Here is a 25847-nt window from a genome sequence, read left to right as displayed (position 1 = left end):
ACCTATAACCGGGTCCAAATAGTTTGTTATTATGGCTTTAGCTAAACTGAATCTCTGCCTGTTCAGGCTTGAATGACGGGATTAGATGGACTAAAATATCAATAAGCAAAGCAAAGGACTTATCAGGGTCAAATATGATTGGAGCTGATGTATCCTTCTGCAGAACGTTTGGTAAAGGAGAGAAATATTCCAAAACCCCAGGTCACCGTAAAGTGCATCATAAAATAGCTGCTCTGTGTACTTAATCAAATAACAGCCGGTTAATGTGATTGTCATGCTCAGGGCGAATCAGTTTCAGAATGAGAATGTAAATTATTTACGTAACCTGCTTCAAACCTTTTTTGAAATATAGATTTTTTTGGCCTGATTGGTCTTTTTTTTTTTTTTTTTTCCAGTCTCAAAAACGCATTCTGATGCTTCTGCCAGAGTTGATCCGTCTTTAACGGTGCGTTTCACACAAATTTGCACAAGTGAAATAATACTATAGACGGAAGGAAACAATGAAGGGGGTAAACATGAGGAAATTTAGGTCATCAAAATAAGGTCATGGAACCTGTATCTGGGCCCGTCTTAAAGCGTAGTTGGAGGGGGGGGGGGGAGAAAAACAAAACCAATCAAATTTTGGCAGAACAATGTTAAAACTTAAACGTACGGCACTGAACTTGTTTATCACCATCGGGGCTTTAACACGAACAATCTCAGTGTAAGCTGCTTATGTGTTAATGTTTCACACAACCGTCTTTTTTCCCCCCAGGACAAACACGGTCAGCGTTCCTGTGCGTTCACATTTGTTTTGACCGTCACCTTGCCTGCCGTGTGGGGAGTTTTGTTTGATTGGACAACAGAGAGCTCACATAAGAGACAGCCATGTCAACATCAGGAACATCTTGCTCGCGGTGTAGTGGTGGAGAGACGCTAAACTTTTCAATACTTTAAAGAGCTATAAAAAAGGAACCAAAGTGAATATTGATTTTGAATGTTTTTTATTTATCTGTAACATTCTATAAAGAAATACATTCACACTCACAGTATGATACAGGACCTTTTACATAGTCTGCTGCAAAAAACAAAGATATGTATAAGACAACTTATTGATCTATTGGTTTTATTCTTTCTGCAGGAGAGGTACCAGGAGCTGCTGATATCTAGTACAACTAAAACTGAAGAGCTGTGACATTTTTCAACACGTCTACTGAGAATTAATTGAAAGAATAAAAGTTCCCAAACGTTTAGTGATCTGGGGCCTCTAATTCCTCAGCAGAATGTAAAGCTGTCAAAAACAAATGCTTAGAAAAGGGGGAAACCCCGAGACAGAGAGGAAGAAGCACAGAAAACTTGCAGATGTAAACAATATATAACATCATATTCAATGTCTAGGTTTGCTTATTCATCCCACAAAGCCTGGGACAATGGTTCATGTTTCCTCGCACTTCAAGAAAGGGAAAATAAAGTGCAGTTAATGGCTCTGGTCGTCCCTACATTTTCTTTTTGGCTTTGATGGTTCACCTGTCCAAACTAGAAAATCCATCCACCAATACACATGAACAAGATGTTTCTGAGTATGGCTGTCTCACTAAATGACAAAATGAAAAGAAACAACTCAAATAATAAAACAATTCAACTGAAATGAAGCCGAGTTTTTTTTTTCCACAAAGGCCCGAAAAAAGCAAAAAGCAAGCGGTGATATGAGCGGAAACATGTAGTGGAACAGAGCCATCGGGCAACATTAACTCTTATCTTTAAACTTACCTTCGGCTAAGTACATTAATGTGTATGATTCATGTCTGCGTGGACGACTAAGATGGGTCGCTCTCAACTGCTGCTCAAAGACGGAATAACGGCAGCACAATGAGGATTAACAAACATACAGCCCTTTAGGATTGTATGGATTAAGTCGAACGAAAAAAAAATCCAAACGTTCACCAATTTGTCGGATATTATCAGCAGGCCCTCATCAAGCATTCCCCTCAGCACAGGCTAACGTTTGCACTGCAGAATGCGCCATCAGCCAGTTGTGTTTAACATAAAAAAATAAAACAATAATAAGAAGCACAGCTGTGTACTCTACGCACGGTTTAGAGTAGCGGGTTGTTTCAGTTCTCATGAAAGCTCTGTTGAGCTGATCTACACTATGTCAGAACAATGCTTCTCACATCATCAGGTACAGGGCAGGGGAGTAACCCGTTCCTCCAAACTCTGGTATTTTACCAGCCAACACACTGTCTGGTGAGAACTCTGAGACTCTTGGCTGATCAGGAATTCTACTCTCATCGGTGCCAGATGAAGGGAACGGTCATTTGGCCGAATACTGGCTTTCTAACTTCTCTCCTTTAAGCAAAACTCTGAGAGCTGAGGAAAAGCAAACTGCTGCTCAGTTCCATTACATACCATCAACTCTTTCACTGAATATCATCTTGAGACAAAAACGCGACTCTTTTGTAATCACCATGGGAAAAAAAAAGCTCTGTCAGCTTTGTAGGCAAGGTAAATAAGAATGCCACACAAAGGCACTTTGTATCTACAAATGGAAACCTAAGCGACTTCCACTATGAAAGAAACCACTAGTTTTCTTTAAAAAAAGGCTAAATGCTTGATAACTGTGACAGAACAAACGGAGGACTCGATTTCAAATGTGCAGTCACACCACCAGCAACTTCACTGCTGTCATACCGTTGGTTGACAACTGACCTGCCGCTGCCAAAAGAAAAAACAGCCCAGAGGTTTTTAAAGGGACTGGCGTGTAGGAATCTGTCGGCAGAACGTGAGACCATCCTGTCAAACTTGGCGCAGTCTCCGGGCCTTCGTTACCGCCCGACACGGCCGCCGGGAGTCACCGAAGTCAGACATCGTTGAACCCGGAGCCGCTCAGAGGCACCGCTCCCCCGCACTGGCTGAGTTAACTCCCGGCGGGCGAAGCCAAGGAAATGCCAGGGAACCGTGCCGGTCGAAGGCCCGTCGTCCGATGCCAGGTCTGACGACACCTTGCGCACCATCCGTGCAAGACTGTACAATGTCAATGTGACGCACGTCAGATGGCGGGAAAACAACTGCATTGGACATCACCGGCGCCGTTATTTCTCTTTAACTCTTATTTTACTCAAAAATGGCCCTCGCAATGTCGCATCGGCCGAAGTATTCTGTGTCATAGCAGCGTTCTCACTGCGAGAACTTCGCCCGTCAGAAAACTGACACGTGGCCGCGTTTGGTCGCCAGAGCTCCGCGTCGGCTGTCGGGAGGCCTCGCCGCACAGCGAGGTCCGGGACCACCGATGCTTGACTGACGGGCAGAGACTTCACCACCTCTCTCTCAAAACTCTGCGAAAGTGTCCAGGACCCTGCGGTAGTTTATAGACGATCGAGTGGTTCGAGAGGATGGAGGCGAAATTATGAAACTAAAGCTCCAGTTACAGCAGCTCTGCCCGTGAGAAGTTCCTGGAAGTAAAACACAAACATCGAGAGCCGATCGAACACCAGCGTTGCGACCGAAGTTCGACCAAGTCAGGACACGGAGACGCCACCGGAGACAATAAAACCTGACTGCTGTATATTAACGACGGGGTGGTTTAAAGTTGCTGGCAGTGTGTTTGCATACTAAGGGGGGATGTTGAACAGCCACATAAATCACTGATGGCGCAAACACAGGAAGCTAAGAGGCTGGTCCAAAACTAGTCGTGAATTCTTTCATGCCAGCCTGTAGGAATGAGATCCAGTCCCAACAAAGTGGGTTCATTTGATCTTTCAGCACAAAAAAAGTCCCTTCAATCTGTTTGCTTTTTCCTTTGATCCAATTTGAACTCAAATAGAATTTTATATTCACTAAGTCATGTGAAGACGATAAAATAATTTCACACTTACATTCAAGTGCTTAGAGGGTTATATTGCATCGTTGTCTTGTCTTATTCTACTCTAAACGGTAGCCACTGGACTTGCATTAAGCCTGCATGGTAAAGGACACAAGATGAATTCACTGTAGAAAGGACAAAAAAAAAAAAAAAAAACTACTCTCGCTCTCCTCTAGAAAATACCTAAGCGTTTTAGCGTTGATACCGTTTATCATTAAATATATTCTATGAGTAACAAACAGCGTTTCTAAACGGCCTATCAAAACAGTAACCAATTCACATTTAAGGAGCAGGAAGAGTTACAGAGGCACAGAAGCTTATTGCTGCCACCGATGCAATGTATGTAGAAATACTGCACTTTGATATTCACATTGTTATAGCAAGGCTAGGATCTGTGTCGGGGTTGAACCACATGCGGGCCGACTGGTTGGTTAAGCCAAATGAGAACTGCTTTTCAAGTTATGTAAGAGCGGATGTCAACATCGGCCTCCACAGTAAAGTGCACGGTCCACACGAGAACATTTGAGGCTTCATCTCAACATTTTGCAATTACTTGAGGAAACCTTGCATCGCGGTTTCAAGGGCCGAAGAGGGTCAACGGTATTTTAATGTAAACAATGGCAAAGAGCCACAACTTTGGAAGTTCAAGTGTTGTCTTTTTTACCCCGGTCGGGGTTCATTAGTACCAGGGTGTCCCCGTAGTGACGTCTGGGTTAAATTGGTATTGGTCAGACACTCTGGAAGTGTGTGACATCGAGACGTGAGAGTGGAATTTTTGTTTTTTTGTTTTTAAACCAAATTAATTAGGACGTGCTATGAGTGACTTAAAATGACTGAAAAAGCCTGAGGAGGAAGGGAGGGGCTTTGACAGCTTTCCTGTGAGATGCCAGGATAATTAGACCGGCTCAGTTCCAGACACAGGAGTTTGCAGGAATCACCCGACAGTCATTTCATATGCAGGAGTCGTCTCAGTCGGATGGAGTCACAGCCCCCGTTCGTCCAACTCAGAGCTCAGTCATTAGAGCATCCGAAGAAGAATCAACATGGGCAGAGAGTGAGCAACAGGTAGTTGACAGGAAAAGTGTTTACTGCTGGAGGAGCAGCATTAGGGGCAGAATTTAAGGAGGGAGAGAGAGAAAAAAAAACAGGATCGGGCATAAACCTTATACCCAAAGCGACATCCACCAATTTTATCCACCTGTGTTCCTTGTTGGACGCAGTGAGTTGGAAGTTTTTGTCACCAAAGTTTTTTTATGTACTGGGGAAAAGGGAAAAAAAAAAAAAAAAAAGTAATTTAATGCAAAGTTCCTCACCACGAGGGTATGCCTTTTATAGCCTGCGTAGCTAGACCTCTGCGTCTTAGTACCTTGCTCCGGCCATTTGATCTAGACAGGGAATGTAACCCCAAACCCAGGCAGAGTCGGCGCCGCGCTCCACCCGGTGAGCTGTACGGGAGACTAACGCTTCTTCCGGCTTGCATAAAGGTTCGTTACAGCCGGGCAATTAAAAGTGGTCACCACCAAGCCCAGTATTAGAAGTCGGAGCTGATCGCAAGTGAATTCAGGAAGTGGTTTTACCAATTAACTGATGCACGTGCAATGCCTGCTTTTCTTCCTAACTTAGTCACAAGAGAGCACCTTTTCATTATATTTTATACCGACAACAGAAGCACGTCTAATCTGCTGACTGACAATGGGAAACAAGACAAAAATCTGACTGATCATTGGTTTTCTTAACGCCCCACTGTGGGGTCCGTGTGGCAAAGGAGCTCCTGACTGGAGGTCAGGTGAGAACAGAAGAGCTGGACAGGGGGCAGGAGAGGGCAGAGAGGGGGCAGGTGGCTCCACAGTGTTGGGTCCTCATGGTAGAGACTCCTCTAAGACTTGCCTGCGCTGGCCACAAACGGGACCGAGCCGAACAGGTCCTCTGGTGGGAGAGGCTTGGCGGTGGAGGCGGCCGGCTGCGGTCGGTCCGTTTCCACACTGGCCGTTCTCTCCAGTGGCTTGTCTGCGTGTAGAAGGTCACAGGGAGAAGATACTTAGATCATCCACAGCGGTGACACCTGGATTAAGTTTTTTTAACAACGCGGCTCTCTGAATCCATAAACATAAAATCACTTGTAAATATGAAATTGATTCATTTCTTTTCCATTTAGACAATTTCAAATCATTAATAAAATATGCTGTATCCTATTGTGGTTGTCTTCAAATACCTAGTTTTTGGTTCCGGTACAAACTCACAGTTTTGACGATATACGCAGAAAAGCATTCCTAGAATGCAAACCTGCAAATTTTGTTATTTTACCAATAGCATATCTTAAGATATGTACAATCTGCAGCTGGATATGGAGCAAAAGACAGCGCCTTCTTTTTTTCATTCAAGTTTTGTAGACTTGATTCCACCTAGGCCACTGCTTAACAGACAATCTATAAAACACCGGCACTGTACTGAAAACTTAATCTCACTCGGTGGTCGTGAGGGGGAAAAGTAAATCAGCTTATTTGTTCGAAGGTGTATCCGGTGTAAACATGTCCCTCTTTAAAGAGCAAAAGTTGAGGAGTAAATGGGTCACTTGCTTGCTCTGAGCATGTCGAACTCCCGGTCAATCAGCTCCTCCTCGGTCAATTCGGAGAAGTTGTCCTCTCCGAAGGGGTTCCAGCCCGACATGTCGGGGGGGTTACTGACCGTGCTGTTGCAGCTCCGAGAGGGCGTGGTGATCCCGTCGGAGGCAAGGAGAGGGTTTCTACTGCGGAGGGTGGACAATGAAACACCATGTTATGGCCGGTATCGACCTGCTGCACACAGCTTTGTCACAAGAGCGACACCGGATTATACTTAAAACCAAAACCCGGAAGGTTAAGAGATTTCTGCTCTCTAGAGAAAAGTCCTGGGCATGAGGAGGTTTGTCTGGGAAAAGTTTCAAAAAAAAAAACAAATCAAAATTTATGCAATAGGCAAAGTGTTGTCTTTCTTTGATTAAATTTGCTTTTATATTATATTCCTGTTTTTGTTTTAAATAATAAAAAGGTCAGTAAAAACAAAGATGTTACAACGTTACAGTTTCTTACATAAGGGAGAACTAAGACCTGCATTGTTTCTGCAAGTTCTTTAAAAAAAAATAATCCTGAAACACTGTAGGAGAGATGGTATCACAATTACAAATCGTGGTTCCGTGATTCGGAAACCATGGGGTCGACTAACTTAATAAAACAAGAAAGGCCACAAAATGTGACTAAATGCTCCAACAACTTTCCAGTATGTGGAGCTTGTGCCAAGAATTTTGACAAAAAGAAATACTTCAGTGCGGTTTCGTCATCTTACATCAACGAGACAATTTCTCAGCTTCGGTGGAATTCTATATTTTTCTTTTCATTCTCAGTACGACTGGCACTTGAAAGGAAATATTTCACCATGACCTAATGCAGTAGTTAATTTGTGAAAACTGAAATCAGGACGTGGAATGTAGAGGAAAAACGGGCTACTCATCCAAAACAAAACAAAAACAAACGTCTAAAAATTTCACATCTGGCCTAACATGAACTTGAAATCAGTTAAACTGACTTTCATACTGACTTACGTATTACTGGTTCTATGGGCATAGGAAGATGTTTAACACCTTAGAAGTAAATAAAACTGAAACCTGAGCATTCTGTGACCATGTTCAATTGAACATTTTTTGGTTTTATTTGGAAGTTCCACTGATCTGGTTTACGGCCACGGTATTTAACAAGGCTAACCGGTAAAGAACAGGATCAAACATAATGCCAATACTGGACTAGGTTTCATTTTGAACACTTCACCCTTGAGCCAACACAATGAGCTCAGGGGACGTTACCTGGGGTTAGTGTACGAGGGATCCACAGGTGATAGCCCCCCCATCCCCCCCCAGCAGCAGGTGTGTGTGTGGTGGTGGAAAGGAGGGGAATCTGGGGGGAAGAGGAGAGGGGATGGGAGGGAGGGGGCTGCTAGGGGATGCTGCTGCTGCTGCTGCTGATGATGATGTTGGTGATGCTGCTGTTGTTGCTGCTGCTGCTGCTGCTGCTGCTGGACAAAAGCCTGTTGGTACTGGTGCAGCTGTTAGGGAAGGGAGAGAGGGAGAAAAGGGGGAAGGGAATGAGGGACGGACCTTTGATTTCATGGCGCACAATGATGGCAACAAGATGATGAAATGTTGTTAGAAACCAGTTCTGGATTTGGAAAGCTGGGGACACAGTGGAGGGAAGAGATGAGGGAATGAAAGTCAAACAGCACGTAGGACACCGACACCGAACAATCGAACCAATTTCCAAATGCAACAAGGTTCACCTCAAACACTGGCTGACAAGTCTAAAGCTACTTTTTTGGCCACATGGAGGCAACGAAAACGAAATGTTATGCCTCTAACTTCTATTCCCTGGTGTACCGAGGAGCACGGTTGCAGTTTTAAAGGGAGGGTCACACCAAGTATTGATTTGATTTAGATTTTTTTTTTTTTTTGCTTACTGCACAAACAACATGTTTGCAAAAACTGCCTATTTACACATCAGGCCAACATGGATCAGCATTATCTGGACCATACAGTAGCTGTACCATAAACCAAAAACAGTGAGCTAAAAGAGGCCAAATAGCCGAGTAGCACTGCACAGGTCTGTGGTCCATCTCTAAAACTGACCCCCTTTCACATCACAAAGAGAAATTCAATTCATGTTCAATTTATAGATATAAAACACAAGTGCATTTCGGGTTGCGCTTTGTTTTTGCTGACCTCTGTACTTTGAATGCAGCAACTTCTTACTGGCCAATGACTGAACAACACTTTAGTGCGCAGATCTGTTCCTTTATGGACGAAACCAGCAGAGACATAACACTGATAAATGGATCCTCCCTACGTAACATTTTCCCCCTGATAGATCTCGATCTGACTTTGTCAAAGAGGCTCCTTCTCCATTAGAGAATTCATATTAAAATCTTTCTAATTTCAAAAATCTGCAGCCGGAACAAAACCCATCATCAACCATCTGTCTTAACTTGGGACCAGCAGGGGCACTGAGGACTCTAGCAGCCTCAGATATACAGTAGAGCAGCACCATGCAGGCCTTTGAATATAACAAGGATTTCTATGTGAATTCTCTAATGAAGATTACGGGAGTCCCAAGTTGAAACTCACACTATTTTACATGTTTTTCATCATTTTAATGCTTCTGACCATGTTCTTAATTTTTTTGTTGTTGCTGCATCCTGTACCACCCATTTCCTTGTTTGTTTTTTTTAACATGGAAAAAGAAAACACGTCACTGTTGTGCTGTTAAAGAACTGCACAAACAAAGTTGATCTGATGTTATCAAAACTTCATATTACAAGTTTCCTTTCACTTAGCAAAGCTTTGTCATCACAATAAGGAGCGGGTTTAAGATCACAAAGAAAATGCTGCTTTTTCAACACTTAGCAGGTTTCTTGGGAATAAGAACAGTAATTTTGAGAGGTGCTCTCTTCCCCCGTCTGCGAACCGCCTCATATGTCAGGATGCAACACAGAGGAAACTGCTGAATTTCACCCTCTGTTCAATCCCCTCGTGGCTTTGCTCAGACCAGATTGCCACTGAAATAAAACAGATGGTACACATTCGGTGGGAAACAGACTAAAAATTGCACCGCCCCAACAGTGTGCATTTGGAGGACCTGTGTTTGTGTGTTTGACTCAGTAGTTGTGTAAATACTAGTTTTCTGAATATTTGGACAGAGTCAGAAGGAAGTTTGAGCGTCTGCTTCCAATGCTGCTTGGCACAGACGTGAAGCGATGGGACCGAAGAGGACTGGCTGCCAGTGTTTGGAACAGAGAGAGCAATTTTAGGCCATTCTGACATTAAATGAAATATTCAGCTCCGTGTTATTTCATGCTGCGTCTCCATGTGTTTCACTGTCATTTGCTCAAACTATTTATTGCAGTTTTGGATAAAATCTTCTGTTCTGAAATTCTGTCGTGATTTTGAGTTAGAAACATCCTCGAATGCTTGAATGGGCTTCAACGCTAGCAAAAGCAAATTCAATTTGATGGATGTCTATTTTAGCACGGACAGCAAACCAAAAAATTCAATCCTTGACAGGTTTGGTACCGGGGTCAGACCTCTGACCGAACTCACCATGGCCGCGTACTGAGCCTGGGCCTGGGCCTGAGCCACCTGCTGCTGGTACATCGGCTGCATCATCATCTGCTGTTGCTGCTGGAGCAGGGCCTGCTGCTGCTGCTGAAGCTGGAGGGACTGCTGCACAGCCTGTTGGTACTGAGGAGGGTTGTAAGGAGATTAAAAACCTGAACACTTCCTCTCAATGACAGTTCCGGGATTCAACCGACAGAAAAGCGGTGGAGCACCGACTTTGACTACAACAGGGAAATGTTGTGTGTTTGTGGGAGTGGTGGATGTACCTGGAGGTATTGGAGTTGCTGTGCATTTGCATGTTGTTGCTGCACTGCTTGTTGTTGTTGTTGTTGTTGTTGGTGGTGATGTTGCTGTAGCTGCTGTAGACGCAGGTCGCCGGGCTGTAACTGCTGCAGGACTCGGTGCTGCTGACTGCTGGGCTGGGGCTGCATGGACGGCTGCCCTGAGCCAGGGGTGGGAGCTGAGTGGACGAGTTGGATTGATGGATTTATTACTTTGAACATCACATCAAGCACGAAAGCCAACAGAGGTAAACTGCAAACTCAAAGCCTGTCATCACAGTCATCGTAAAAATTCAAAGCATAAAAATAGATGGACAACGAGTGTATGGACATCACATCTGCAATACTTGAGAATACAATCCATGAAAAGTCTTTTAGGTTCTGACACCTGTAAATAGTAGTGAGTGAAAGTACCATTTAAAAACTGCCATTTCTTGAACTTTGTTTGTCAAAAAGTTACCAGACCCTTAAACAAACTTTTGCATTTGGTTTTCTCTACTACATACTCACATATCTTCCTGTGGTAAAACAGGTTTTAGTTTTCTGACCTTATGTGCATCATATCCAGTCATTTCTCACTTTTTCCATTCATTTTCTTTCCCAGTTTTTGTGAAGAGATAAGAACATACCCTCAACACAATGGAAACTTGTACAGATAAAAAAAATATCAGTCCCTCGTGTTCAACAAACCTTTCTGGCCGTTGCTCACGGGTGCTGAGGGCACGGTCATCTTGACAGGGGTGACAGTGTTGGCAAGGGGCAGGACGTTACTGTTTGCTGCCTTTGGCCTCTGTCTGGGAGCTATTGATGTTTCCGTGGGCCCGACCGAATCCGTTATCCTGGAAAGAAGGATTCAGAGGTTGCGGTTTTGTTTTTCCTTGACCGATACCAATGAAGTGTGTCCCTCAGTGTCTGATGTGTGTCCTGCAAGGTTTGCAATTTCTTTCGTGCTGATGTCTAATGTGTTGTCTTGCCCGGGTATGTGTTACATTAAACACCAAACAGTGATTTTTAATTTATTCCTTTTCATTAGCCTAAAAAATGATTCTTTAGAGTAGACAAATGCTCTTCATCAGCCTTGGGTTTCCTTTTTTATTCTGTTTCGTACAATTCATTTATCAGTGCCAGTGCTTGTTTGTATATCATAAGAAAACTAAAATAAGCAGTACCTGGCTTTTGTCATACTCTTCTTAGCAGCGACCTCGCTGGCCGTTAGAGGCTCTGGGAGCGACGTTGGGATGGGAGAGTTCTGGGGAAAAGAGCAGGAGAATTACGTTAACAAGAAAATGACTGCAAAGGCTAAAGCCACGCTGACTGCTTCATTCCAGTGACTTACAAAGAGATTTGGCACTGGACAGTCTTTTCCAGCTAACTTGAAGGCAAAGTAGGACACTTGGTAAATGTCTGGTCTCTTTTCCTGGTCTGGTTCGAGCATATATCCTGGAAAAGACAGAGAGGTCATTTCGTACAGCACGCTGTGCCAAACAAGACTGGCCACTTAATTCTAGTTAATGTGCATCTTCACGCTTTTGCCACTTGGTGGAGCTGTTGGTCAAACAATTAAAAAAAAGAAGCTCCATCACAAGGGAAGTGAAATATGTCCATGCCTGGTTCAAACAGGCCAAGTTGTGTAAATGCATAATAACAAAACTAAAGACAGTTAGAGAGCGCTCTGTGAGCCGAAACAGAATATTGTCAAGGTAAAAAAGCAAAACAAGAGTGTTTGGAAAATTACAATCTAGCTCATGACAGAAAATACACAAAATGGAAAAAAAAAAGAAAAGAAAAGAAAGAAAAAAAAGCAAGCTCCTTCTGGAAAACCTGACGGTACAAATTCTCAAACTTGTGTGGTGCATTCTGTGCAGCTGTATTCGAAACTTTACTTCGACATGGTCAAGCCCACAGTAAAGTTCCAGTCTGTGGCCCAATGTGTGTCTAACAAATTCATAAATGAACTGTTTTCACAATATGCAAAGAAGAAAGCTGCCCTCCTCAAACATGCCTTTTCTACAACTGTCTTTCATAACAGTATAAACTAGTGATTCACTAGAGCAGTGACTGAAAGTAATTCTGAGGTAGTAACCAACCACTCATTAGAATACACATCCGGAAATCAGTAATCTATGTTAAACCACCCCAACTTACTGATTAAGCAGTGCAACTTGAAGGAGAATTTGGAGTTATCTGGAACAATAAAGGTTCCGTCACATATGGCAACTTGACTCTCCCCAAATGGAAGTGCGAAGAAACACAGCTTGTACAACAAGCATCCAAGTGCCTGTGGAGAAAACAGAAAAACATTCTTGAAAAAAAAACACCTGGATCCAGTGAGTTTTAGTGGTGAGTATCACTTGAAATTTTCAATGCCCGTGCCCGAGTTTTGTTACCAAATCATATTACCCCATAAACGTTTTTCAATATCTTTGACAATTTAAAACATGTTATTTCTCACAAAAAAAGCCAAACCTCTCACATGCGTCACGGCTTAAATTTTGTCTCAATACACGTTATATTTTGTTTGGTACTAAGAAGGTATTGGGTTTCGATATTCAGTCCTAGTAGATACAGTTGAACAGTTGAAAAAATACACATTGTAAAAACAGAAACTAGAGCTGACAACCCAGACAAGACTTGGGTTGTCAGCTCCCACACTGGTGAGAACTTAAGGTACTTCCCTGACTACACTGAGACTGAAGATCAGACCCTGAAACCTTTTTTTTTTTTTGGGGGGGGGCGTGACATGTTAGTTACTAAAAATTAATGCGGTTTCTGCTCTTACAACTATTGCCCTCCTTCCTGATCCAAGGAAACCATTTTCAAACATAAAATACTATTTATACTATGGCTTGGCTGAATATTTGGTTATAATTTAAGTAGAACTGAGTAGGATCTTACCCATGTATCATCATATCTACACGAATCACACAAATAACCTATTTTGGATTCAAAAGGGCAACTGTCACCAAGAGGCAACAAGTTTGCCGGTGTGGAAGATACAGCCTCTAGGGAACAATTTTAACGGATGAATTATTACTGGTTTCAAACGGCTGGTTTCTAATGTTCAAGTTGTTTTGAATCAAAGGAGAAAAAAGATCGTAAATCAAATTTCGCTCTCCCTTCACCAACAGAAGACATAGGGAGTCTATACACCGATGAGCCAAAACACTATGACAACTCACAGGTGAAGCGAATGATATTGATCATTTCGTAACAACAGCGCAGGTACAACGACCCGATTGGCTTCGACAAAGGCCAAACTTTTATGGCCAGACAACTGGGTTGGAGCATGCGCGAAACAGCGAGGTTACTCCTGGTCAGCAGTGGTGACGAACCAGCATCGAGGTGTATTGGAACAAGTCCAGTCCACAGCGGCTCCACCTCGCTACTTACTGGACTTCAAGGGTCTATTTCTTAAGTCTTGGTGCTAGATATCACAGAGCCCCTTCAGAGGTCTTGTAGAGTCAAGGCCTCAGCGGGTCGGAGCTGTTTTGGCGGAACACGGAGGACTAACGACGTATTAGACCGGGTTGGTCGTAATGTTTTGGTTCGTCATTGTATATGTGACAGAGGCAAAAGATACAAGAAGTAACTAGCACGTTATTCTTGTCTTACAGTATACAATATGTGCTTTTTCAAAGCTAGAGGGAGACTTAGCTGCGGTACTCTTTAATACTCACCATATGTACAGGAAATGCATATGAAAAAATAGACCTCTACAGCCACTTAACATGTCAAGTACAGTCTGTCCTAGAGGGGAGGGGAGTCCCGACCCTGGCAATGTTGGTGCCTTTATAACCCACTGAGCTGGACAGGACTGCTTAGCAAAGAATTAATGTTCCTTATGTCACTGGCTAAAAAGCTGCTTTAAAAAAAAAAAAAAAAAAAAAAACAGGCACAGAGCGTGCTCCCCTGGCAATATGGCTGTCCAAACAAATCCACATGCAGAAGTGCTCTGCTCCGAAATCATATTCAGTTGGCACTATATTTGGCTCGGGCATCTTTTTGCTGATGATGCAGCTGGAGATGAAAGAGACTTTGGAATTAGCCACAGCGTTTAGGGAATGTTTTCCTTTAAGCTCTCTAATCTGAAGACAGATATTCTTCACAGCCCTCTACTCAACAAGCTAATCCACTCTGATATTAAACTCCTAATCTGAGTCGAACAGCATTTCCACCAGCAACCCCAAAATGTCTGAATAAATGCATATGACATTTGTGCGAAGCGCAATGTACCAAACGGCAGATTTTCAAACATGTGGCTAAACATAGAACAGGAAGTCAGATCACAGAGGGTAGCTAACAGGAAGCTGTCATCCTACGACCAGAGGCCTATTTAAAGTTTCCATCGGTTCATTTTCAAATGTGTACATGTACATAACTGTAAGTGCAGACTGATAAATTGAACCAATGTAGCAGGAGCATTGGAGTAAATAACAAAAGACCAGTTTCCAACAGTCGTTGGGTGGCAGCTAGACAATTAACCAGAGCCACAATTATCAATTTTTAAGAAACTTATTTGGTAGCAAAATAATAAACGATGCATCTTGCACACTTGCAAGATGCATTCCTGCACACTGTCGGCACACAATTTATTAAAGAAGAGGCTGCATCTCAGTCATAAGTTATTAAAATTAATCTTTTGAAATTAATCAGATGCCCACAATGACCAAAAGATCGATCGACTGATAATTTTAGAAAATTTTGCATTGTTTGCTATACTCAAGGGTAAAATTAAATCAAATCTTTTTGGAGGTCTCATCATTGTGTGAAAAGTGCCATTCAGCTGACCTACTCCAAAGTTATGGCTTGCGTGCTTAATTGTAAGTTTTGACATTTTTAAAAACATAGCGATAATTCAGACAAATCCAGATCCTGTTTGTGTGCATGCGTATATGTGTGTGTGTGTGTGTGTGTGCGTATGAGGACAATAGCTGTGAAGAGCAAAAACCACATGAAATAGTTTTAGCTAACATCATCACCGCCCAATTGGTTTTCACCCTTGATGAGTTTGCAGGTCTGACCTTCATAGTCTCAAGGTAGTGAGTAAAGCACCGTACGTTCTGACCCCAGTCTTGTTTCCTTTCTCTTTCTCTTTACAATGCGCATCTTTTCAGCTGTTGGATACTGTATTTGCTAGGGCTGAATGCTGAAACTCAATACTTTTTCAGTACCAATCAGTTGTGCTGTGCTGTGCGTTGTGTGTGTGTGTGTGTGTGTGTGTGTGTGTGTGTGTGTGTGTATTTCTCTTGATCATCTTTGAGATATTTCTACACTTTGATCTGTTGTAAATTCAACTGATTTGACATGTTTTGGAAAGGCACACACCTGTCTATATACGGTCTCACAGCTGACAATGCATATCAGAGCATAAACTGCCTGCAGAGCTCAGAGACGGGACTATGTCGAGTCACAGATCTGGGGAAGGCTACACAAAACAATTCTGCTGCATTGAACATTCCCAAGAGCACAGTGGACTCCATAATTCTTAAATGGATGAAGTTTGGAACAACCAGGACTCTTCCTAGAGCCGGCAGCCCGGCCAAACTGAGCAATCAGGGGAGAAGGGCCGTGGTAACAAAGGTGACAAAGAACCCTATGGTCACGCTGGCTGAGCTCCAGAGATCCTGTGTGGTGATGCAAGAGACTTCCAGAAGGATAACCACCACTGCAACACTCCAAAAATCGGGGCTTTTTGGCGGACAGAAGCCTCTCCTCAGTGAAACTTTGCAAAAAGAGCACCTAAAGGACTCTCGGCTGTCAGAAACAAGATTCTCTGGTCTGTTGAAACCATCCAATATAAATACATCTGCATCATTTCAGCTGTACTTGTATTTTTAGATCTTGATTCAAAGTTGTAAAACAACGGAAAATGGAAAAGTCCAAGCAAAGTGCAAACTTTTATATGCACAAGGTGTCCCATCAACAGCTGTCTTTATACGTTGGCTGTTTAAACTCCCTGGGTTTGCAGTGCATCAATTTACACTGCTCCTCAAAATGGCTGCTGTCCAAGCCATTCTTGCCACCTCTCTACCTCACACCTTCAAATCAGCAAAGGCCCATTTCACACAAGCTTATTGAGGCCCTCAAGTAATCCTAATTATCTCAAACGGAGAGAAAACATTGGTGAACATGCAGCAGGGAGGGAGGAAAAGGATGAGACGGAGTCCTGGCTCTGTTGTGAATGATGTTGCTCAACGTTTTATGAGGGAAAAAACACTGTTCGAAAGCTGGTGGAGGCAAACAGCCTAGAGCGAGCCAGGGAAAGAGACATAGGGCAAGAGCGAGAGAGATGAGGACCCCATCGAGGCAGAATGACGCCCGGTACACTGCCAGGACAAAGCAGCCCTGCAGCCCTATGTATAACACACATAACACAAATACTGTACACACATGCAAAGTAGTATCTTACCCATATATCAGCTTTAGTGGTGATGGCTTTCCCTGCGTACAAGTTAATCATCTCCGGGGCCCGATATGACAGGGTTGTGTACCTGTGAGATACAGCAACAAGAAGTGGTCAATGCCAGCTCAGTGTTCAAATGACTAAGCACCAGTGGAGCAAAGTAACTGAGTATATTTACTCATGTTTTGTACTTGAGCACAATTTTTACGTACTGGTTTCTCATTTAATACTATTTTATACTTGTACAAAAATCACACTTTAAAGAGAAATATTGTATCTTTTACTCTGTACATTAATCCTTTATTCTCTCTCTTTCAACTCTGTTTTTGGTCTCTACCAACTCCCAAGGGAAATATCTGGCTCTTTAGCTGCTAAATGTTCCACTATGTTCACCAGCTGGGAACTGCCTTTGTTGTTGAGCAGATAGTGTACAGTGGGTTTTGTTGGAGCTCTTTGCTGTAAACATCTGCCTACTGCGGCTGAAAACAACACTATGAGAGCAGTGAGAGTGAACCAAAACAGTAAAGTCGCGAGCCGGATAGCTAAAAAATGAGCTGAAACTCATAACGAAACTGTAACGTCAGCATAGCAGCTTTAATATTGATCCAATAACACTATATAACATACACTGCAATTTCCCTTCGGGATTAATAAAGTACTATATCTAATAAGCATTCTGAAATGGGACATTGTGCATTATTAAATATTTCTACACTTGATATTTTGCTACCACTTCTGTAGTTTTGCTGCAGTAAAACTTTAACATGTAATGGAGTATTTTTCTTTTTTGATTTTGCTACTTTGACTTGAGTAAAGATTATTAGTTTATCATCATTACTGCTGAGCACACTTTTCTTTGATAAAGCAATATGTGCTTCTGTTTACTGACATATATATATTAAAAAAAAAAAAGAAAAAAAAAAGACCATAATCTGTCAGCAAAGTTTGGCCTGTTCACTTCAACATTTAAGTCATTCTGATAATGATCAAAGCAGCTGGTTGTTTTTTGGAATAAAGACAGCTAAGCTATGAAAATATAAAGATCGAGACCACAGTTCAGAGGCCTGACGGTTTCTGTATGAACACTGTCATGAAGGAGGAGAGTTTACACTCAAGCATATACTGCCGATAAGCACCACACATTGCACTTTATTGCAGCTGTAAATGTGGGAAAGTTGACAGGCCAGATCTCACCGGACTGCTGTGATTTGAAACTGCACAAATAGAATACATACACTGCTACTACACAAAACATTCCCATAGCCAACGTGCAGGGTGAACACAAAGTTCCGTCACGTTTACCACCCCCCAATACTCCATCATCTGCAACAGATCAACAACGGTATGATTGTTTGCAGTAGTGTGTATATTTTTGGTTTACTTGAGTAGAGTTATGCGAGTGTATGGTAGTGCAGCTCCATATTTGCTGAACTGAGGTAATCTGATCTGCTCCCAGAGTGACTTTCAAACTTACTCTTTTACAAATAAACAGACCCAGAACTGCAGCATGTTGCGTGCAGCACCCTTTTTTGACAGCATTGAGGCATCTTGCCAAATTTGGTTTCATAAGGAGTATTCTGCTGGCCATTATGAGTTAAGTGTGAATATGGCAGGCTGATTTGTTGGCCTTGGACAGGGCACATTATAAGATTACCCGGTTAAGATAAAGGTAACACTTTTGCTTTCAAGGAACTGAGGAGACCCATCAACTAAATTAAACTGTAAAATTATTTCGGGCTTTCCTGTTTGCGTTTCCATTGCATTTTGAGAAGCGTGAAGTTGAGGCACATAAAACCAATATTTTGTTACAAGGCAGTATCTTTTGCACATGGCACAATGCATGGGGGTTGTATTGTTCTTCTTAGTTTGGTAGTTTGGTGTTGGTGTTACTGTTGGTGTGATGTTTGGAGGAATGCTGGAAAGGAGATGTGCAGAGTCGGCAATGGAGTGAAAACACCAGAGAAGCTGAAGGTTTTTTGAGTGTTTTATGGTTAGATTTCATACTTTGAAAGTAACTGCATTAAAACTGTCAGAAAATAAGTTTAGGCATAATTTCTCCAAATCGCCTGCTCTCTTTCATGAGAACAGTCTCTGTTGTTGTCTCACTTTTTTTGGACTAGTTGAGAAATCAGCTCTGCAACCCAGTTAACTCATATTAAACACGTTTGTAATAAAACGTCCCAAGAAATTTCCACCAAACAACCCATGTTATAGTAAGCTGGAGGCATTAATTTGACTAGTCATTGGCATTTGGTAGTGTAAACTCTCCCTCGATGGATCCTGGGCCATTTACTATCTCCAAACTATCTCAGTAGCAGAGACTATTTGGGGGGTCAGGAACTAAACCTGAAAGCATGTTCCTGCAGGTGAAAAGCAGGCAAAGTTCCTGAGTTTCTTCAGGTTCAGGTGCCTGTTGTGCAAATGGACCATTATATGGTGGTCATTTTTGGTAATTGGACAGCGTCAGCTTTACACGCCACTTTGACGGAACACTTCTGTGGTCTGGCTGCTGGAACAACACAGAAGCATGTAAATATTATGGTTTAACCAACTACTGCCTTGAGTGAAATGACTAACATGTCTTTCAAAGACAAAACAAGAACAAAAAAAAACAAAACAAAAAAAAACCTTACTTCTTGATCTCGTCCTCCACAGCAGTAACTCCATCTTTATGTGGCAGCAAAACCTTGTGAGTGGCACTACCAAAGTCACACAGCACATAATTTCCCTGGTCGTTCAGCAGGATGTTTTCAACCTGGTAACGGATCAGACAAAGATTTCGGTTTTTGTTTTTTTTTTTTAAATGGAAAAAAAAACATTAACAAAACATATCAGGACAACACTAGAAAGTCAATTATAAAAATCAACATAGACCAACAACATAGACTTTGTCTCGACTAGCTGATTTGGAGACAGTGTCACTGATGTGAAGCACCTAAAACCTGTCCCAACTAATATCGTCCAATAGAAGAGCTGCAGCCCAGCACTTTTGGACCTGCATTTGTAGTCTAACCTACATCACCTATGGGAAAGTAGCAGTAGATGTTAAGCACTGAAGATGCAGACATGTCAGTATGCCAGGAAAGGAAAGTTACAACTACAACTTTTAGGTGTTATAAAGCTGTGATTGAGGTTTCAAATTTTACATTTTAAACTTGCTCAGACAGTCATCCTGTGTCCTCTGGTCTCTGTGATTGTCCTCCAGGTTTACCTTACAGACCTAACCCGCTTTTACTTGACCAAAGAAAAAATGTTTTGGGGTTTAGGGGAGTAAAAAAAGGAAAGTAGAAGTATTCATTAATTATTTACTGCTAATGCTGGTACAAGTGTCTTATGTTTAATGTCAATTCTCAAAAACACAAAGAAAACAATATATATTGAAACAAAAGAGGAAATGTCAGCTATAACTTTCTTTGTTGTTCTCCGCAAGTTTAAACTGCTCCTGCTATTTATTTGTTTTACTCTAGTTTCCCTTTAATTTTTCATGTGCAGAATTGGTCTGCCAATGGCCAAATGGGCTCCCCCTATGGAAAATCTGCATCCTGTATAGTTTAGCAAAAGCTGCGGTCGTGATTGAGACACATCATTCCAAAGTTTCATCAAAAACACATCAGCTGTGACTCTGACAAAGTTTGTGACAGACAGATGAGCAAACAAACAAGCTGAAGCTCATCCCCAATTACATCATTATGGGCATGGATGACAATTAGTGGATAAAATCACTTTTAAAAACTCACAAATCCCACTCCCACACACAAAACTGATTTAATACACAGTGACTGAGCAGAGAGACAAGCCCTCATTATAGTAATTCTGCCACGGGAGTCTCATCATAGCTGATCTGTGTCCCAGGAGACAGGAGGCAAATTTCAATAACAAGTCAGCCTGAAAACAGATGTTTATTATTCGTATATCATCAGAAGTGTTTCTTTTCGGGGATTTCAGGCCACGCTTTTTAGTTAAAACTTTTATTGTAGCGCCAGAGCAGAGAGATTCCAAGCGTGATTAATAACTAAAAATACCAGAAAAGAAGTTTATAAGCAATGACTGAGTAATTGACAGAAAGAAATTAATGCAGGTTGAGGAAAGTTGGGAAACAAGTAGGAAAGAAAGAAGGAGAAACAGAGAGAAAACAAACACAAAGGAAGGGCAAACAGACGAGACTGGCTGAAAGTGCAACAAGGTTATAAGATGTAAAATGTAAAAAGTGAACAGCTGAAAATAGAAAGCCAGTAAACTATTTTGTAAGGGATGTGACACAGAAGAGACCAAAAAGAGGATCCAGAGAAAAAGATGGGTGAACTGTCCAAGGGAAAACTGAGCTAATGAAAGCAACACAGAGTGTCTCAATACTGTTGACAGCTCAGGGTTAAGGGGATTTTTTTTTGCACTCTCACTTTCCCTTGCTATGCGTGACTGGGCCTCCATGGTCTTTTGTGTCCCTGCAATGTTATGTAAGCCACGTAGGATGAACAGATACACAGCGAACAGAGGACAGGCCTGTGGAGCTGAAGGAACCACTCTGTTTAGAGGCTTGTCCAACTGGACAGAGTACAGCAGCCCACAGTTGGGGCACTGAGAATTCAACCGGAGTGGGAAATTACCACCGGCTTCCAAGCATCACCCAAATGAGGGTAAATCTGGCTTGTAGCCAGCCTTGATTTGAAAATCTACCCTAAAAATCAAGTCAGCTAAAAGTTAGTGAGGAATTACAAGATGTACCGGCTACGGTGGCCTGTACAAAGAGTAAGTTTGGTGCTCTGGCAGGAGTAGGTAGGTGTAGGAGAAAGAGGAAAAGGAGGTGAATGAGCAAAGAACAGTGAGGTATCAGACAAGAGGAAGGAGAGGAAATAAGAGAACAAGCTGGCAAAGGAAGCGGGGGAGCATAAGAGGAAGCAGAGGAGTTAGAACAAGCAGTGAAGTGAAACCAAAGCGTTCTTTCTTCTGCTGACCATGCGGATTTAAATACGTGAACTTTTTGAACATCATCTGACATAAAATTTAATAAACAACTGTTCAAGTGCAAATCTACAAGTTACTTTATGATTTTGTCAACATGTTTGGGAATCCATTACTGTTCTGTTTGTGCAGTGCACCACACTTCAAAACTTGTCAAACAGTATGGGGAATTTTGAAACATCTTTTCTTTTAGGAACGGATCTTTTGACAAAGTTTGTCTGTTAAGAACAGTGAATACAGCAATTTACTAACCCTACCAAAATTAACATCTACAAGGTATTACCATTACATTTTATGTTTAGATTTTGGCCTGAGGCACTCAAAGTAAGCTAGCAGCTTGGGTTTTAGTGTTTTCATTGAAATTATCATAGGGAGTTATGATTACTAAAGATTTTTGTCAAAGGTTAGAGTTAATTCCTAAACAGTTAGTGGATTATTCGATTAGTCACTCAGCAGATTATTTGACAGCAATAAATGATTTAAGTCATTTATCAACCAGAAATTCAAATTCTTTGGTTCGTGCTTCTAAAAAGTCGAGGACTTTGTGCTTTTCTCTGTTAAATATCTCCTTAAATTGAGATTCCTTGGGTTTTGAATTGTTGTCCTGACAAAACAAGCAATCTGAAGATGTCGCCTTATGCTCTGGGGCATTGTGATGAGTATTTTCTGACATTTTATAAACTAAACTAGAAGTTCCATCTAACCAGTAGATGTCCTCTTGATAGGACAGAAGAAGGAATGAGGGAGGAAAGAAGATAATTCCCTTCACCTTTAGGTCTCTGTGGATGACGGGCGTCTTGCATTGATGCAGGCGGGCCACGGCCTCACAGGTGTCACAGAAGATGTGAAGGACCTCGACCTCACTGAAGCCCACATTCAACCGCTGGTTCATCTGCCTCACCACCTGACCCGCTGCATCGGAGGGGTTGAAGGACAGCTTTAGGACTCAACACAGGTGATCAGTTCAGGCTGGGAAACAAACAGCAGCTAGCATGTTTGCTGTTTTGACCCAGTATTTTCCAACTGCGTGAGTTTTCAGTTTTCCTGTATAAGTATTTTTACATTCAGGCTCTCAAGCGGAACTTAATCTGATTAAAATTCATTATTTACACTAGAGCACATAGTACCTAAACGCTTAAGTCTCTTGCTATCATCACTGTAAGTCAGCCAAAGCCATATTTTGTGTAACCTTAACAACAGGTCACAACAAACATTTAAAAAAAAAAAAAGGAAATGTCATGTGTTGTGTACATGACAGTATCTTCTGCTTTTAGCTTAGTAGCATGTTTCAAGGAGAAAAACGTGTGCCCGAAAATTAAAGCAAAATGCAACGGCAAAAACTAAATACATTATCATGTAAAAGCTTCATCTAACCATCTGATTATTATCAGTAACCAGACTAATGTTTGAATCTAACCTTGTCCAATGAGGGTAAAACCTCTCAAAATAACCTTCAAAGAAGACAAGCTATGCCAGCAAGCTGCCATGATCAATAGAGAGGCCACACAAAGGACAGAGGCAGCAACAAAGCATTAATTATTAGAAATGTTAAAAAATACCATACCAATCCATGATCCACTTCAAACTCGATAAACTAAATGTGGATAGTTGGCGAATGCTAGAATGTATTACCTGATGTGCACAATATAAAGTTGGCTTTCATTTGGCAGGAATTGCTTTCGCTTGCAATGAACACGTAAACACAAAAATGCATACAACTCAAATTTGCCGGAAAATTAAAAAAAACAAAACAATTTGGTATATTTGCCCCAGTAACCTTAACGAACCCTGACCCAAATGAAAATCAGAAGTCATAGGTAATAAAACAGAAACCACAACTTCAATGAAGCTGAAATGTGAATAATAGAAAACGTGTTGGTCATGTTATGGCTGCAGAACGTGTGCATTTACAAACAGAGAGACCGTACCTTTACAGTACTCCATGAGGATCAGGACCTCCCAGATGCTGTCTGACACAGCACTAATTGTGGAGTCCAGGTAGCCGACAATGTTCTTATGGCCTGACAGCTCCTTCTGCAAACGGGATGAAAAGATTGGAGTTATCAGGACAGAAAAGGTACGGAGGTATTCAAAAAGCACTGAACAGGAAGAAAGGAAGACCCTACTTAATACAGAAGCTGTGCATCTCTAGAATTTAATTGCCAATAACCTACCAGGGCGGACAGCAAGAAAGAATAAAGAATAAAGGCTTAAATTTTGCCTTGCGAGTCCCTATGACATTTGTTTACAATTCCTCCTGCAGGGTTTTTCACAAGGTTTCTGTAGGGCTTAGGGGCTATGGTGGCTTCCATGGGGCTGGGGCTGGCGAGTTGGGCATTGTGCACTGTGAAAATATTCTTTTTCACATAATTTTGGACCATTACCAATTCAATATTTATAAAAACACAACACGGGTTGTCTTTCACAGTACTCTCAGGCATTAGCAAGAAGAAAAGGGAATGTGCTCAATGATGAAGTGAGCGCTATGTGCTGAAGTAATACTTCGAATTTTGTGAATGATTGTACTGTGCGTCATACAAAATAACTTACAGGGAATGGACCTGAACTACAATTTTCTCTTCCTACGATAGCCATCTGACAATGTGACCGCGTTTGGCTGCTTACCAAAATGTTTGTTCAGTTGGACGTCTGTAGACAGCTCACTTTCCCAGTGGCCACTAGTCAGCTGACTGACTGACTATAGCAGCTTGATTCTTCTCTCACTCTCATTCCTCTTGCATAAATATTTTTCTCTGACAGTTAACATTTTTCAGACTGTCTTTTTGAGCAGAAATAAACCAGAGAGAAAATCTGTCGCTGTGGTTTATTTTTGCAGTGAAGACGTCAGAAGACGTTAAGACCAAGTTTTCACTCATCATGAATTTATTTCATCTGTAGCAGCAGAACATGGTACACCAGCCTTCAGAAACTCCTGCAGGTTAAACTGGACTAACCAAACACTTTTAAGACTGATTAACTCTGAGAGACTCGCTCTAGTCTGTGTTGAAAACACTCAATAGCCTAGCAGCATAATGAGGCTTCAAATAACCCACATAATGCAACGCTCTGTGAAAGACCGTTGTAATCTGTTGTAATGAATGAACACTTAATTATCTAGTCCTGAAATATAGGACAGCCCCCACTTTTTTATACCTAAGGTTCAGAAAAAAAAAAGAAAAAAAAAGGTTTTTCCATTCATTCGGTTTAGGCGCTGTATAAAAATGCTTAAGCACTGCACTTAAGTTTTATAATGGCAAGAAAATCCTGTCCTAGTTTTACTCTGTATGAGCTAAGGAAAGTTAATCTAAGGAAACTCCGTCCAAATAATCAAAAGACCAAGGAAGAAATACTGCTGGTGACTGCATCCTTAGAGAACACATCCCGAAAAGTTCACCATCCAGCTGAATTCAGTCCAGCCTCGTCTTTGCAGTCAAGCTACTGTGTGGCAAGAATGCTTTTTGTATTCTTTCATGCTCTTACACCATGCTGATCTCTTAACTCCATTAATATTTCTCAACTTGATTAATTCACTGCATTAAAGCATCAGTGTTTGTGTTTGTTGGGTGTACAATCCCAGCACGAGAAGAGAAACTGCAGTGTGCTGTGGAAACCGACACACCTAAGGCAATGTCCCAAAAGGCCAGAACTGTGTCAATGTCTAAGGTCAGCAGTGTGTGTGGGTCTGTGTGGGTGAGTATCACACATTGTTCCAGCTGATGAGGCAGTCAACAGACACACAAAGCTGGCCAAAGAGCTCAGAGTGAGCTGTTCACTGACACACTGGGGTCAAACGTTCAAGACGAGAAACCTGCTGTTGCCCGAGTCTTCCATGTCTGGCAGGTTACAGAATAAATGAGAATATTTAACTTTGAATGACATAAAAACACCTTGAATAATCTGCTGTAATCACGAGTACCATGTCTGTGCGATAACTCAAACGTATTTGTCAGCGGACCGGGTGCATTAATACAGTGTCACCCAACACATAGCCAAAAGATTTTTGCTCTTTCCGGCGTGGGAATGCTAGAAAGAGGATGGGTTACAGAGATTGAATGATGACATTTATATGCACCTTGCTTTGTGAGAGCATGTGTCTTCATGAGGGCTTGTGTCCCATCTGATAAAGGAATTATTTGCTTAAATTAAATGACTGAAAACCGATAATGCCCTCATGAAATTTTCAGATTATTAGCACAGCGTCTTCGAGATCAAATTAAGTCCTCTGTG

The 25847-nt window shown here is 41.8% G+C and overlaps 1 protein-coding gene across 1 annotated transcript in view; it reads right to left on the bottom strand.

The window, feature by feature from the left end:
- Nucleotides 1-25847, bottom strand: part of bmp2k (BMP2 inducible kinase) — a 50556-nt gene that overhangs the window by 5468 nt on the left and 19241 nt on the right. The window contains exons 3-15 of the mRNA XM_040155908.1: nucleotides 23549-23654; nucleotides 22390-22532; nucleotides 19295-19416; nucleotides 16668-16749; nucleotides 12404-12536; nucleotides 11595-11698; nucleotides 11428-11507; nucleotides 10949-11097; nucleotides 10244-10437; nucleotides 9960-10100; nucleotides 7677-7915; nucleotides 6418-6587; nucleotides 5729-5848 (exon numbers count right to left, since the gene is read on the bottom strand). Of these exons, the coding sequence (XP_040011842.1) occupies nucleotides 5729-5848; nucleotides 6418-6587; nucleotides 7677-7915; nucleotides 9960-10100; nucleotides 10244-10437; nucleotides 10949-11097; nucleotides 11428-11507; nucleotides 11595-11698; nucleotides 12404-12536; nucleotides 16668-16749; nucleotides 19295-19416; nucleotides 22390-22532; nucleotides 23549-23654 (1783 nt within the window). The remainder of the gene's footprint in view (nucleotides 1-5728; nucleotides 5849-6417; nucleotides 6588-7676; nucleotides 7916-9959; nucleotides 10101-10243; nucleotides 10438-10948; nucleotides 11098-11427; nucleotides 11508-11594; nucleotides 11699-12403; nucleotides 12537-16667; nucleotides 16750-19294; nucleotides 19417-22389; nucleotides 22533-23548; nucleotides 23655-25847) is intronic.

This window comes from Xiphias gladius, chromosome 19, assembly GCF_016859285.1.
Source record: "Xiphias gladius isolate SHS-SW01 ecotype Sanya breed wild chromosome 19, ASM1685928v1, whole genome shotgun sequence".
NCBI classification, from domain to species: Eukaryota; Metazoa; Chordata; class Actinopteri; order Istiophoriformes; family Xiphiidae; genus Xiphias; species Xiphias gladius.
This window is presented reverse-complemented; position numbering and strand designations above follow the sequence as displayed.